Source organism: Electrona antarctica (assembly GCF_951216825.1).
Source record: "Electrona antarctica genome assembly, chromosome: 7".
NCBI lineage: Eukaryota > Metazoa > Chordata > Actinopteri > Myctophiformes > Myctophidae > Electrona > Electrona antarctica.
In genome coordinates, this window is record NC_136812.1 from 38,319,996 (window position 1) to 38,334,080 (window position 14,085).

The window sequence follows — 14,085 nt, forward strand, 5'->3', positions numbered from 1 at the left end:
TGTGACTGTAATATGAAAATACAGAATAAACCAACCTTTACAATGTATATTTGATATCCCTCATTGTGCGACTCACTCATTGTGTGACTAACCCTAACCCCAAACCTCTAGTACCAATTGAGTTGAGTTGTGCCAAGCGCCCCCTTAACACCCTATAGTTTCAGCTATCTTGATTTCAATATATCGTTGTTGTGCTTTTCCTGTTTATGCAATTTCACAATAGTCACAGTGATATCCAAAGTGAAACAATCCCTATTCCCCTTTCCAGTGCAGTGTGTGGAATATATACAGCTCCATCTAAAAAAATAGAATAGTGTGTAAAAGTTCATTTTCTTCCCTAATATAATTCATATATATATATATATATATATATATATATATATATATATATATATATATATATATAGTGATATATATATATGAATTATATAAAGTATGAAGTATTTAAAACCTTTGTTTGTTTTAATCTTGATGATTATGGCGTACAGCTCATGAAAAATCATGAAATCCTATCTCAATATATTAGAATATTTCACGAAACCACTAAAACAATTAGAAATTTGAAAAGTATGTGAGAGGTGTTATGGAAGCCCAGGTTTGCTTTGATAACAGCCGTAAATGCATTTGTATTGTTGAGTCTCATGTCTCAAACCTTCCTCTTGACAATACAACCTAGATTCTCTGTGGGGTTGAGGTCAGGCCAGCTGGCTGGTCAGTTAAGCACAGTAATACAGTAGTCAGTACACCAGTTACTAGTCGTTTTGGCTCAGTGGGCAGGTGCCAAGTGCTGCTGGAAAAGGAAGATCAGCATCAACATAAAGCTTGTCAATGTATGGAAGCACACATTGCTGTAAAATATCATAATAGATGGTTGTGTTGAGACTCTGGACTTGATAAAACACAGTGATGATTTAGGCCATGTTATCTACTGGTGTTGGTCCACTCACTGACAGTAAACGTAATGGTTTCAACACAGCCATATTAGTACATTGCGCTTCAGTATATTGACAAGATTCATGGAGATGCTAATTTTCCTTTCCAGCTCGATTTGGCACCTGCCCACAGTGCCAAAACTACTAGTAGTAACTGGTCTGGCCTGACCTGAACCCCACAGATCTAGGTTGTATTGTCAAGAAGAGGAAGGTGTGAGACATAAGACTCAACAATACAAATGCATTTACGGCTGTTATCAAAGCAAACCTGGGCTTCCATAACACCTTAACAGTGACAAAGGCTGATCACCTCCATGCCACGCCCCATTGATGAAATAATTTGTTCAAAAGTAGCCCATATCAAGTATTGACTGCATACATTAATATACTTTTCAGATGGTCGACATTTCTCGTATTTTTTAGTGGTCTCGTAAAATATTCTAAAGATTAAAATAAAAAAAGGTTTTAAATACTTCACTTTAATCACAATGAATTGAAAATATGTGAATGTTTCACTTTTTGAATTATATTATGGAAGAAAATGAACTTTAACTTTATACAAGCAATCTAATGGAAAAGTTAATGTGAGGATTATAAAGACAGGGCCAAATAATAATGATAATTAAACAGCACAGAATGAGAAAGTTTATCTTACACATAACCAAAAATCAAAAATCACATACCAAATCAAATGCTCTATCAAATAAATGGTAAATGGTGCATTTACAGTATATAGCACCTTTATCCAAGGCGCTTTACAATATAATGATGCATTACAATCACCCACCCACACACATTCCTACATACACCGATGACAAAGGAAATCATGCAAGGCACCAACCTGCTCATCGGGAGCAATTAGGGGTTCTAAAGTGTTGCTCAAGGACACTTCAACACTAACTCCTGGATCGAACGTTCCCAAGAGGCCACTCTACACCCGGAGCCAATGCCACCCCTATCAGCGTTGGCGTTCTCTCACTGCTCACTTTCACGGGTGCAATGTGAAGTGCTCTGGCACTGTCTTACTGTAACACCTTCATACTGGCCCAATCCACCCACCTCTCACCCCCTGCATGAGCATCACAACCTGGGGGTCAACTGGTGGAAGTGCCACCAAGCCTGGGAAACTGCCAAAGCATGGCATGAAGTGTCAATGTGGCACAATCTACTGGCCAGAATGCCCCCCTCCCCCACCCCCACCACTAAGAGTTGAAGAGGTGATGTACAGTGTATTATGCATCTCTGCATCACTGCTCCATGTGTCCCTATGTCCCTAGTGATGGGTCAGTCTGATCCACACTGTATCAGCACACAGAGGTTAATAATCTTTGTGGCAGCCCCTGCCCTCTGGAACTCTCTCCCCTTGGAGATTCGCCAGACTCCTACATTGGACTCTTTCAAGTCTGCACTGAAGAGACATTTGTTCACTTTGGCTTTTGGCAACTAGTTTGTTTGTTTTGTTTTTTGTTTTGTAAAGCGTCCTTGGGTTTCTTGAAAGGCGCTATATAAGTCCAAGTTATTATTATTATTATTCATGTGAAATGAGAAATAGATTAATTTATGTAGCCTATATAATTATATTTTAGTGTCCTGCAGTTTTTTTTAGAATTAGGAGTTGCATGATGGCTCAGGTCATTCTTATACTTGTGTGTGTCACATGCCACAAATAGCAGATCTACAAGCTCACAACGGAACAATGAGCTATGACGCGCCGTGATCTTGCAACCACGCGTAAATCAAGCCTTATGCTGTGCTAAGTAGGCCTATGTATATCAACATTGCCCCAATCATACACATCAACGGGCCAAATCAAGATTTCTTCAGCAAAGCGTGCGCATTTGCCTGGGCGCTGAAACAGCATGAAGCCAATTATAGCGGTTAAAAGACAGAGGGTTTGCAGCCCGCCGTTGGCACGGTGGGTGCAATAAATAACCGCACTGTTGACAGGAAAGTGTTTGGCTGCCGTCAGAATAATAATGAGGTTATTGCTACCTGCTGTGACCGTATGATCACAGTTTGATTATCTTTCTCATCCCACCCGATGATGCCGGCCACTGCATATGCGTGCCAGCCATGGGGGTATGGTGCCAGCCATGGGGGTATGGTGCCAGCCATGGGGGTATGGTGCCAGCCATGGGGGTATGGTGCCAGCAGTGCACAGACTTGCACACAGGAAGGCGAATGGAGGGGGATGACCCAGCAGGTGAGCGGCTTGGCTCGGTTCCCTGAAATGTAAGTTTCTGGCTGCTCTGCCTTCCCCTATCCCAAAATATACAAGAAACTGTTCCGTTAAATAAACAGCAACGGACAACAGTTTACCCCAACGTTTGCTTGCTCCTACTCAGTATGAAGTCATGCGCGCGCACACACACACCCACCCACGCACGCACGCACACACACACACACACAGATACAAATGTAGATAGAGATGGATGGACATACACACACACACACACACACACACACACACACACACACACACACACACACACACACACACACACACACACGCACACACATAGAGAGCTCCGGCTGGCAGTGGCATACCACGGTGACAGACAGTTAGATTGTTCCTGACCATTGACTTGCGCTCTCTGCTCTCCCAGGTCTGATTTCATAGTGGGAAACATGAGACGGTTCCAGAAGAGGGTTCACGGCTGGGCCAAGGAGCCACTCCATACAGTCGGGAGCTTCATATCTTCATGTCACCCTGGGCATTCTCCACCTGACACAGCTTTCAGCCCCTCCGTTTACTGTACCCCCCCCCCCCCCCCCCCCCCCACCTCCATCCCCCTCCTCGAGGGGTAGCGAAACCTCCCTACCCAGGTTCAGTGCATTCCACCTGGGCATGGTGCCTGGGTGGTCCCCCTAGCCCCCACCCCACTCCGTTTGACTGGAGGAAGAAGCTAGGAAAAGGCAGAAAAATGCAGCGAGGGCCTTTGACCGCGAAGGCACACAATGTGAGCGTTGATGATGTCTGGGGCCGTGTGTGGATGTGATGCTTACCTGCCGCTGACCCGTGCCGCTGTCATAGCCCAGCTTTTAACAGTCTGATGATCCACCTGACAGCCACTGGAAGATGGCCTCGCTGGGCCCTCACCTAGATCGGACCGATAAGTGCTGTGGATAGACTGACCTGGCTGTAACCCTCTACATCAATCCCCTATACCCATACCAATAAATCAGCAATGATTTGTATCGCCCACTAGCACTATGGCCTGCACTGTATCCCTCATATCATTCCCACGACAGATCAGCAATGAGCTGCATGGGGTCCCAAATATATCAACGTGGACCCACCCTTAATATTCATCAGATTATAAGTCATGTGTCATATGTTGCAGTACATACTGTACAAGCACAGCACTCCACACTTTTAAGACAGAATTTTTACCGTATGAAAGGCATTATTTATTTAGTGTTGATTTGTACAGGACAAACAGCATACACACACACATGTCAATAAATACAAATACACAGATACAATATATACGTATTTCTCTCACACTCATCTGGATTTCAGACAGAGTGAGGGAGGGTCAAAGCCATCATGCGCTCACAACACATCTTGGAGACCTACACAATAAAATGTAACTCTTAAGAGTGTAAAGATTGAACCAAATGGACTCTTCAGAGTTCACTAAGGATTTCACTGTGCATTTTGTACAGGGCACTAGCACTAGCTGGGGGGCAGTGTAGTAATTGTCAGCAGTATACATGAGACGTTTCTGAGATCAAATCTGACGATAGCATATCCCAGTTTTTGGACATTGAAATGTCTTCGAAGAGCCATTGTAGGATGCAGTAGTGTAGTTGACTCTCTTACATTGCCCAAAATACAGTAAACCTGGGTGTATTTATCAGGATAATTATCACTAACCTATAAACAGGTATCATGTTTATACAAACATTACTGGGTGTGCGGGCATGCAGGGAGCAAAACCGTTTGGACTGAAACATGTACAGCTGATATTACGCTATAACACAATTATTATAACACAGCTGAGTTATGGCAGCGGTGTTGAAGGTGCAGCCCAGTGGCCAATGAGGCATTTACGTCCATGACCTCAAGTCTGTCTCAAACTGGAAAGATGCATTCCAGTCCAGATTATGCTTTAAAGAGTGCTGAAGTTCTGCTCCCTAGTTGCGCAGAAACCCGTCTATAGAGGATGGTATACTATATACTATCCATCTCTCCAGAGTCAGCAGTACACTCACCTCCTCAACAATCAGTGCAGTAGTCGCAGGCGGGGAGTTCATACATAAAGACGAGGAACAAAGATGCAGAGGAACAGGGAGGAAGGCCTGGCTGGGTATAGAGCGAGGAAGAGAAGGAGACGCTCCTTCCTTCCATCAGAGCTGAGGACTCCACTCTCAGGAGGTGAAGTAGGAGTCCTGCATGGAGTAGAGGCGGTCGATGGGGGTGAGCAGAGAGGAGTCTCCCAGGTACAGACAGTCACCGTCAGCCAGGTGACACAGAGGGTCTCTGTCTATCTCACCATAGAGGCCCTTAAAACCTTCACAAGAACAAAGTAGAAAATGTTCAGACGTTTGCTTTACACACATTAATCCTGGTGTCCCTATTTTGTGTTGTACAAAAGTTGTACAAAAAAATAGGGACAACAACAACGTTTTTAAGATATTTCTCTTTAAAAAAAACATTTGGTCATTTTATCATCTACTCAGGCTAATTATTATGTGAAAACCCTAGGTCAATTTTGTGAGTTTGCTGCCCTCTACAGGTTAAAAACCATTGAGGGACAAGTCAATACAATACTGCCTTGGCCTTGCACATTGGCACACGTAAATCTAACCAGCAAAAACCTGCATCTAATCTGTATTCTTTACATCAGATTGTACAGACAGAAGACTGACATGTTTTTGCCCTTCTGTAGTTTTCCAGCCTTACAGTGCAGCAAACAATACAAAGTAGCTGGCCTGGGCATTCATTCCCCTTTAACTTAAAGACAATGAGGTCTGTACTCTGTACCATAGGGGTGCATGTGGTCTCCAGGCATCTGTGGGGGCGTCAGCCCCTGTCTGAAGGGGTCCACATCATAATCCTGCTGTTCCAGGGTGGTGACCCCCAGTTGCTGATGCTGCTGTTGGTGGTGGTGTTCAAGACTAGGGTATGAGGTTCCCAGGGGGTCCAGGTCGGAGGTCGAACCGCCACAGGGTGGTGCTGTGGGGCACCACAGTGTCAGCGGTCATGTCACATTGGCTGACGGCTACATGTTTGAACAACCTGCAACTTGCAGTAGGCTATTCTATTCACATTACATTCTTTAGCAAAGAAAACGTACAAAGGGAGGCAACACCTAGTCTGAGCACAGTGAACGTATCTATAAATAAATCACACCTGTGTGAAGTGAGGGGCGCTCTTGTCGTCGTACATCATCCAATAAAATTCATGAATTAATTTGTCAACTTATGTTATCATCTTTTCACCATGATCATGTAAGATGACAACTGAATTTATGTGAATGGTTAGTCGATTTGCTCGTCTACATATGACGTCAATTTTCCTTTCATTATCAATGGCAAATGTGAGACGTGACTGGACCAAAAGCTGTATATAGGAGGGGCTAGCGTCCCTCAAAAATGGAGCCAACATTTAACCACTTTCAACCTGGCATAACCATACACCAAAATGTTAAAAACAATTCCCAAAAAACATTTTAAAACTTTTCTTTTTGTGAGACTTTTTGCTCTATAAGCTCACAACAGGTGTGGACATTGTACGACGAAGTATAAAAATAGGGGTTAAGCAATTTTAATAGTGTTCCAGAAAAGGGTGTTTGGAAGGCCCAGTACCTGTGTGATGTGATGTGTGATCATGCTGCTCATGTGGTTGTCTCTGCTCCTGCTGCTGCTGCTGCTGTCTCCTGGCAAGTTTCTTCATCTGGAAAGGTCACTTTTGTCAATTAGCACAGTGGTTCTGCAACGGTGTGCTGAGGCACACTACTGTGTTGTGAGGCGAAACTAACTTTTCCTACCTGATATTACACACACTAGTAGGAAGTGGTAGGGGGCCTGCGGGGCGGGGCATTCTCGCATTCTAATACTGCCTAAAACAAATCTTTCTGGCAGCCAGCTCTGTGATTGACTGATAACACTCATTTTATGGAGGTGTTTAAAATACAAAAATGTACATGATTACACCATCACTTTTGTTTGGTTGACGAATACAAAAATGTGTAGGAATAATATAGGAGTAAAAAAAAATTACCAAATGGACCAAAAGGGTTACAGCCCGTAAGCCTTACGGCTTATGGGTCCATTTGGTGTCATTTTATGCTCTCAAGAGTTAAAGATCCATTTGGTTACCAACTCTCCATCATTTAGCTGGGGACCACCTGGAACCTCCTCAAGGACCAGTGTTGGTCCCCACTGGTCTTATACTACAGTACAGTAGGTCAGCCTGTATGATACATTAATAAAGGTCCAACTATGAAATCCCCTCTCACTCGACAGACCCTCTGCAACCCAGGCTCAGCAAGCCCTCCGTGTTCTTCATACGACTGTGGCCACTCATTTGAAACGCATTAATAGCGAAGGAAAGGACATATTTCATTGCAAAGGGGAAAGCCACACACGTGCCCACTTTGTAAGGAAATACAGGCCCTAATCTACAGCGATCTTGCAGTAAGATGTCATCAGTTTCCTGTATGAAGAGATAACCTGACTGATTTCCACTCTGGCAGCCGAGCACAGTGTCGAAAGAGTCCTTTAATTAGTGGTGCATATGACTTTGTGCATGTGCGTCTATGCGTGTGTGCGTGCGTGTGTGTCTGTGTGTGTACTGTGTATGTGTTACCTTGGCTCTTTGGTTCTGGAACCAGACCTGGACAACGCGAACACTCAGACCAGTCTCTGCTGCCAAGGTCTCCCTTACCTTGGAAAAGGATTCAGAGGAGGAACAGAGAGAGAGAGGGCCAGCGAGGAAAAGAGAGAGAGGGTTAGGGAGGAAAAAAAGAAGGGAAGAAAAGAGAAGGGACAAGAGGTGAGGAGAAGGTGACCCTCATGAGTCATAACATCCTCAAAGGCCGCTCGTTCCGGCCACAGACTAAAAGTAATATTTTCCATTAAAACATCTTCAATTTACTGCTGACGGGGGCTCCACCTGTAGACATGTAGTGGCCTTTTTTAATGCTGCAATAAATGTTTTCAAGGCTTATCTTTTGCTCCCTGTCAATTCATCTGGGAGTGGGAGATCACCCAAATATGGAGCTAGGAAGGTCCTTGGTATTTGTAAGCTTAGAATCTGCTGTATGTTCTCCCACACATCATTCCAGAAAGCTTGGATCACCCCCCCCCCCCCCCCCCCCCCCCCCGAAGCCCAGTCTCGTATTTGGCTGAAAATGATACATTTCTCTTTTTCCCCAGTATACCCATAGAATAGTGCAATAAGGCATACAGTAGATAGAAAAAGAATAAAACATTGCACTCATTTGATCCAAGAATTGTCTACTCTAAAATTGGACCACGCAGGGCTTCCTCTTCCCTCTCTTCAACAATTTAGTTTTTGAGTGGTGCAACCACTCCTATAGACAGCTATGGGGACCCTGGTGACCCCCACACAGTAACTCTGTCATTTTCCGTTTCGGACAAGGGGGGCTCGCCGGAACCAGGCCGCGTTCCTGTGTGTCTGGAACTTCCGGGGTGTGATTTTTCTATATGATCATTTCTAACCCATGAACCACCTCAAAGAAGGAATGTGTGTATTTCATTAGCTTTAGTAAATAGCTAAAACCCAAGCCCAGTGACGTAAATAGGTTTTCAATGTAATGAGTCCCGGGATGTAGGGATGGTCTTTTAGATCAGGGGTTCCCAACGTTTTTGGCCGGGGACCCCTGGAAATGCTTTGGCAATGTCTCGGGACCCCCGCCCCGCCCCCTCCCGACCCCCAATATAAATTGACTGCTACAATAACCTTAACCCATTTTGGGCGGGAACCCCTTTTGGTGTTTTAAGCATTATGTTATAATTTAGCTATTGAAAAATAGCAGATCTACAAGCTCATAGCGCGCCACTACGAGCTTGTAGGTCTGCTATTTTTTTTAAATCGTGAAAATATATATTTTTTAAAAATCTTTTTTTTTTTTTTTTTTGAAAATAATTTTGGGACCCCCTAAAATAATTTGGCGACCCCCCGAGGGGTCGCGACCCACGGGTTGAGAACCCCTGTTTTAGATGAGTCCCAGGGACATTTTATGAGTCCCACTTCAATGACGTTAGGAGTCATATTTTTACAAATTGCAGCATTTAACTCCCATTTCATTTGATATGGTTGTAATGTGGTTATATTCACGTAGAAAACAGAAGAAGAAATGATTATTATAACTAATGCTCGCAAAATAAACTAGAATAAAAGTACAGTACAGTAGTACAGTAGTGCATCCCGTGGATGCAGAGGTCGTTGTTTTATTGCATCCCTTAACTATAAATTGCGTTTTGTGATGCAAAATGCACCCTATTTTAATCTCTGCAAGCGCAATACTTATTGCAGCCTATTTAATTAAAATTGAATGCTCAAATAATAGAAACTAAAGCTGTAGCGCAATAAAAATCAAAGGTCTTCTGTACCTTTCGACAGGGCTTGGAGGAGACCTCGAAGGAGGCTTTGAAGGCTCGTCTCTGCTGTGTGGTGAGGATGGTGCGAGGCCTCTTGGGCCGTTTGCTGTCTGCGTCGTCAATGCTGCTACGTCCACCTGGAGCCTTCTCACTGTCCTCTTCCTCCTCCTCATCACTTTTACCTAGTGAAGGGAAAAGACTAAAGGTTGAAAGGCAGCTTCTATTTTGTTCATCCATGACAATGGACAAAGGAACAAAGGAAGCAGATGGTGGTGGATGCAGAAAGGTAGAAGGCAATATACAGGTAGAACATCGATCATTTATGGTCTTATACCAGACTGCAAACATTTTATACCTATACTGATCATTTTGATACATTTTAAACTTGTATCTTTCTCTGTCTCTTTCTGTCATGGAAATATTTGTATTGTATCCTGGAGATATAATATTTTAATTTATTTCACAGTAATTTAATCAGAATGTGAATATTGTTGTTTGAGTTCTCATACACACTAAATAAAATTATTTTAAGGAATTGAAACTGAGAACCTAAAGCGTGCGCACGCACGCGCACGCACACGCGCACACACACACACACACACACACACACACACACACACACACACACACACACACACACGCACGCACACGCACACACAGTCAGTGTGTACCCGTGTCGGAGGAGGAGGTGGGGCTGGCCAGACACTGGTGGTAGTCCTCTCTGGCACACAGGAGCTGTCCGTCCCTGAGGACACAGCGGTCGCCGGTCTGCAGGCGACAGGAACACACGCTGCAGGTGAAACAGCGCAGGTGGAACACAGCAGCCGATGTGCGCATCACCAGCTCCACTGGAGAGATGGCCTCCGCACAGCCCCCGCAGCGCACCGCGAACAGACTGCACCAGAGAGAGACAGACAGACGGAAAGGACGGAGACAGACAGAGACAGAAAGAAGCAAAGAAAGAAAGTGAGACAGAGACAGAATGGGAGGACTCTGAGAAAGAATCCAGTAAACAATGTGGAGTAGGGCTGGGCCATATGGACAAAATCAAATGTCACAATATTTTTTATGATGAATATTTTTATTGTTTTTCAATACACAAGACAAGTCACACAAGACATTTGCAACAAATAAAGCAGAAAAGAAAGAAACACACCATATACCTCATTATCATTATGGTTGTTATGATAATATAATTTTTATAATAGTATATGTATGGTATATGATAGCAAAAAATAACCAATCTACAACTGTATTTTTGAAAATCCTTGAAATAATTAAATAGGGATTAAGTGATTACAACGACATCATCTTACGATATTACGGTATCCAAAATCATCGTGATATCAAGTCTCATATCTCTGAGAGTTATGGGGGTCCTTGAAATTAAACGTTTGAGATCCACACTGCACTAGAGAAATGCTTCGTCGCCTTCCGGAATGTAGCAGAAGTAGAGCTGTCACTCAAAACGAGCCGACCGGCCTCTTCCCCTCACCCCTGTCCTGTCCCCTCCTCCCCCTCCTCCTCCTCCTCCTCCTCCCAGCCACTCAGACACATACCCCCAGAGTGGCGGGTGTGCGTCTTAGCGCCTGGCAACCAGGCGATGGTGAGCTAAGCCTCAGAGACTGTTGCCGTGGCTCCGGCCAGCGTGTCCGAGGCCGTGCTCCCGGGGAGGCGTGAAGAAAAGGCTCTCGGCAGGCCATGGCTCCAGGCGGAGGGGGGGAATCAGAGCTCCCGGTGGGACAGGCGGGGGCCGCCGGTCCCGGGAATTATCCGCAGAATTATCTCTAAGTCTGCTTAACCAGAGCGGGACAAAGGCCAAGCCAGTCCTCAAGCAGCAGGACTATTGTCCGCTGGTTGGCACCTCGGCATTTGGGGTCTGTCACGCAGGATGATGCGTCATCATTCTGGAACTGGTGTTTGTCTCTCAGGCGTGACTGACTGGGGTTAACTGGCCCAGTCACCACGGAGGCATGAGAACATGACAGCACTCCTTTTCTTGTTAACTCGTACATATACACCATGTAGTCAGTAAGGAGAGAGATTTTACATTTATATCAATTACCTACATATCCTACTAACCCATCTGAGTATGCTACCCATACTGTATTCATATTTCCTACCCTGTATATGCTATGAATATATCCATTTATTCTACCCATATATCATGCTACCTTATAACTGTATTTCTCATACCTATCACCATACTGTATAATATATCATTGATGCACATCCATATTCCTAAACCTATATCACTATGCTTGCACTAATTAATTTATAATGAAAATGTATGAATTAATAATGTATGTTGAATTTATCCTGCCAGTGATGACAACAAAAACAAAAGGACTTATTATTTAAGTGCAGCAAGGCAACATTATGACAACAAGAAAGAAAATAAGCAAAACTTTGCAATGAATCTAATCAGTCAGACTGGGGTGGACAATGCTCTTGAAGTATCATTGCAGGTAGGCTATAGTCAAAGGTTTATTTCACCCAATTTTCTACCTTTATTCCTCTTTACTATGAACTGGAACTCAGGTATCAAATAGTAGGCTACTACTAAATCTGAAAAATAAATGAAGCATCATGTTTACATGAAAAATGAAACAAAGTGACCTTGTAAAGCCCAATTCATACTTCATCACACGGCGGGATGTGACACGTCGTGAGCATGTAGGAGGGCTATTTTTGACGCGCGACACCGCGGTGCGGCGGAGAATAAATTAGGCTTTAAAAGGTTTGGAACGGCAGCATCCTGACACCAAACATTGCTGAGCTCTATTACCGTTGCCGTGGGGTCGCTAGGGAAACGGTAAAGCCCATTCCAGGAAGCTCCGAAGGGTCAGCCGGCCTGCTTGACCGATCCCAGCCCGTCTGCCCCGCAGTCCCAGTGGTATGTGTTTTAATATGGCCAACATACCGTCTGTGGTATGCACATTCCTGTGGCAACGGTAGATGCATCAAAGAAGCATTTCAAAGGACGTACAGCCCGGGGAAATACCTTGAATGTTTCTGGGTTCCTATGATAACACAGAAGTGCTTGAATTAATGGCACAACATGATGCTAATGCACGAGACGTCAACGAGGAACAACCGCCGGCATTACCGCCCCTGAGATCACATATACATTTAGCGAGTTGCTTTTCCTGCGATACGCCCTGCCCAGCACGTCTAATTCGATTATGTACTAACGCAGTACTTTAAAGCACCATTAATGCAAAGGTAAAAGCACCTCTAGAGCTGCTTGAGGTGTTTAATATTTCAGAGTTTCCGTTGACATGGTCCAGAAGTCCTGCCAGGAGATCAGGCGCGGTCACGCTGGATTTAAACGTTGCAATTAGTGACAAGAACATTCCAGATGAATAAGTCAGCAAAAAAGATTGCTTTCCTCCATACTGACATCACTGACTGTCTGATATGTCTCGTGGAAATGTATCCCCTGATTTGTACTTGGTTGTGTGCGATACAAGTACGCAATAAAGTATAAATCAGGCTTAATATTTCTTAAAACTAGATGAGACACGTACCTGAACATATTATGCAGAGTGCAGACACATACCTGCACATACATGAGACACACGCACGCACACAGGCACACGCAGTCACACACACACACACACACACACACACACACACACACACACACACACACACACACACACACCCTTTCTTTCCCATTGTTCCTGACCTGACTTGTAAAGCTGACCTTTAGTCGTCAGACAAACACGCCGCTGGTCTAGTGGACACGACGCAGACACACAGATCCTGTTTCTGGATCAGGTTAACCTGGAACCTTTAGTGAACACACACACACACACATACACACACACACACTGATTGAGAAGCTAAGCTATGTATCAGATAAGGATCTGGGGGTCAAGTAGAACTCAGATCACAATGCTGACGTGATGACCAATCAGGTCACCGGTGTACCCGTGCTCAATGAACCGCTCAGCCAATCTGGATCCTCTGATAATCTGACAATTGAAACATCACAACGTCTGTCAGTGTAGCTGGATCAGGAAGTAGCACTCACATGGCAGCATAAATTATACAACTAGACCTGTACGTTCCCGTCGGCCACCGGCCTATACAGTACTTGGGAACGATGCAAATTGGGAACCTAATATGTCATAGCACCCATTTTAACTATCTGTCTGTGTGTGTCCCACATGGAGATCTCTGTATCTGTCTGTCTGCCTGTGAGTGCAAACTGACTGGGAAAAGTGGACTGGTTAAGTCATCAATTGGCAGGTGTGGGGTTGCCATAGCAATCAATTGGCTGAGGCAGAGGCTGGTAATTGCACAGGTGAGGGGATTTAGGCTGATTAGGCCCACTGGCAGAGCCTGACCAGAGCCTTTTGTGGTGGTTCTGGAGAACCGTGGGTCCGACCGACTCGATACCGGCACTGCACTCCCTCCGGGGGTGTGGAGCACGTGTGTCAAGGCAAACGGTTCTCGAGTTACGTGCATTACAACCGTACACACACACACACACACACACACACACACACACACACACACACACACACACACACACACACACAGAGAGAGAGAGACGTGGCGCATTTATAGT

General features: G+C 44.5%; 1 protein-coding gene across 1 annotated transcript in view; it reads right to left on the reverse strand.

Moving 5' to 3' along the window:
• Nucleotides 1-5,306: 5,306 nt before the first annotated feature.
• Nucleotides 5,307-14,085, reverse strand: part of lmx1a (LIM homeobox transcription factor 1, alpha) — a gene marked incomplete at both ends in the record, with an annotated part of 12,700 nt that continues 3,921 nt past the window's right edge. The window contains 6 exons of the mRNA XM_079505755.1: nucleotides 5,307-5,449; nucleotides 5,923-6,114; nucleotides 6,747-6,834; nucleotides 7,750-7,827; nucleotides 9,519-9,688; nucleotides 10,178-10,401. Of these exons, the coding sequence (XP_079361881.1) occupies nucleotides 5,307-5,449; nucleotides 5,923-6,114; nucleotides 6,747-6,834; nucleotides 7,750-7,827; nucleotides 9,519-9,688; nucleotides 10,178-10,401 (895 nt within the window). The remainder of the gene's footprint in view (nucleotides 5,450-5,922; nucleotides 6,115-6,746; nucleotides 6,835-7,749; nucleotides 7,828-9,518; nucleotides 9,689-10,177; nucleotides 10,402-14,085) is intronic.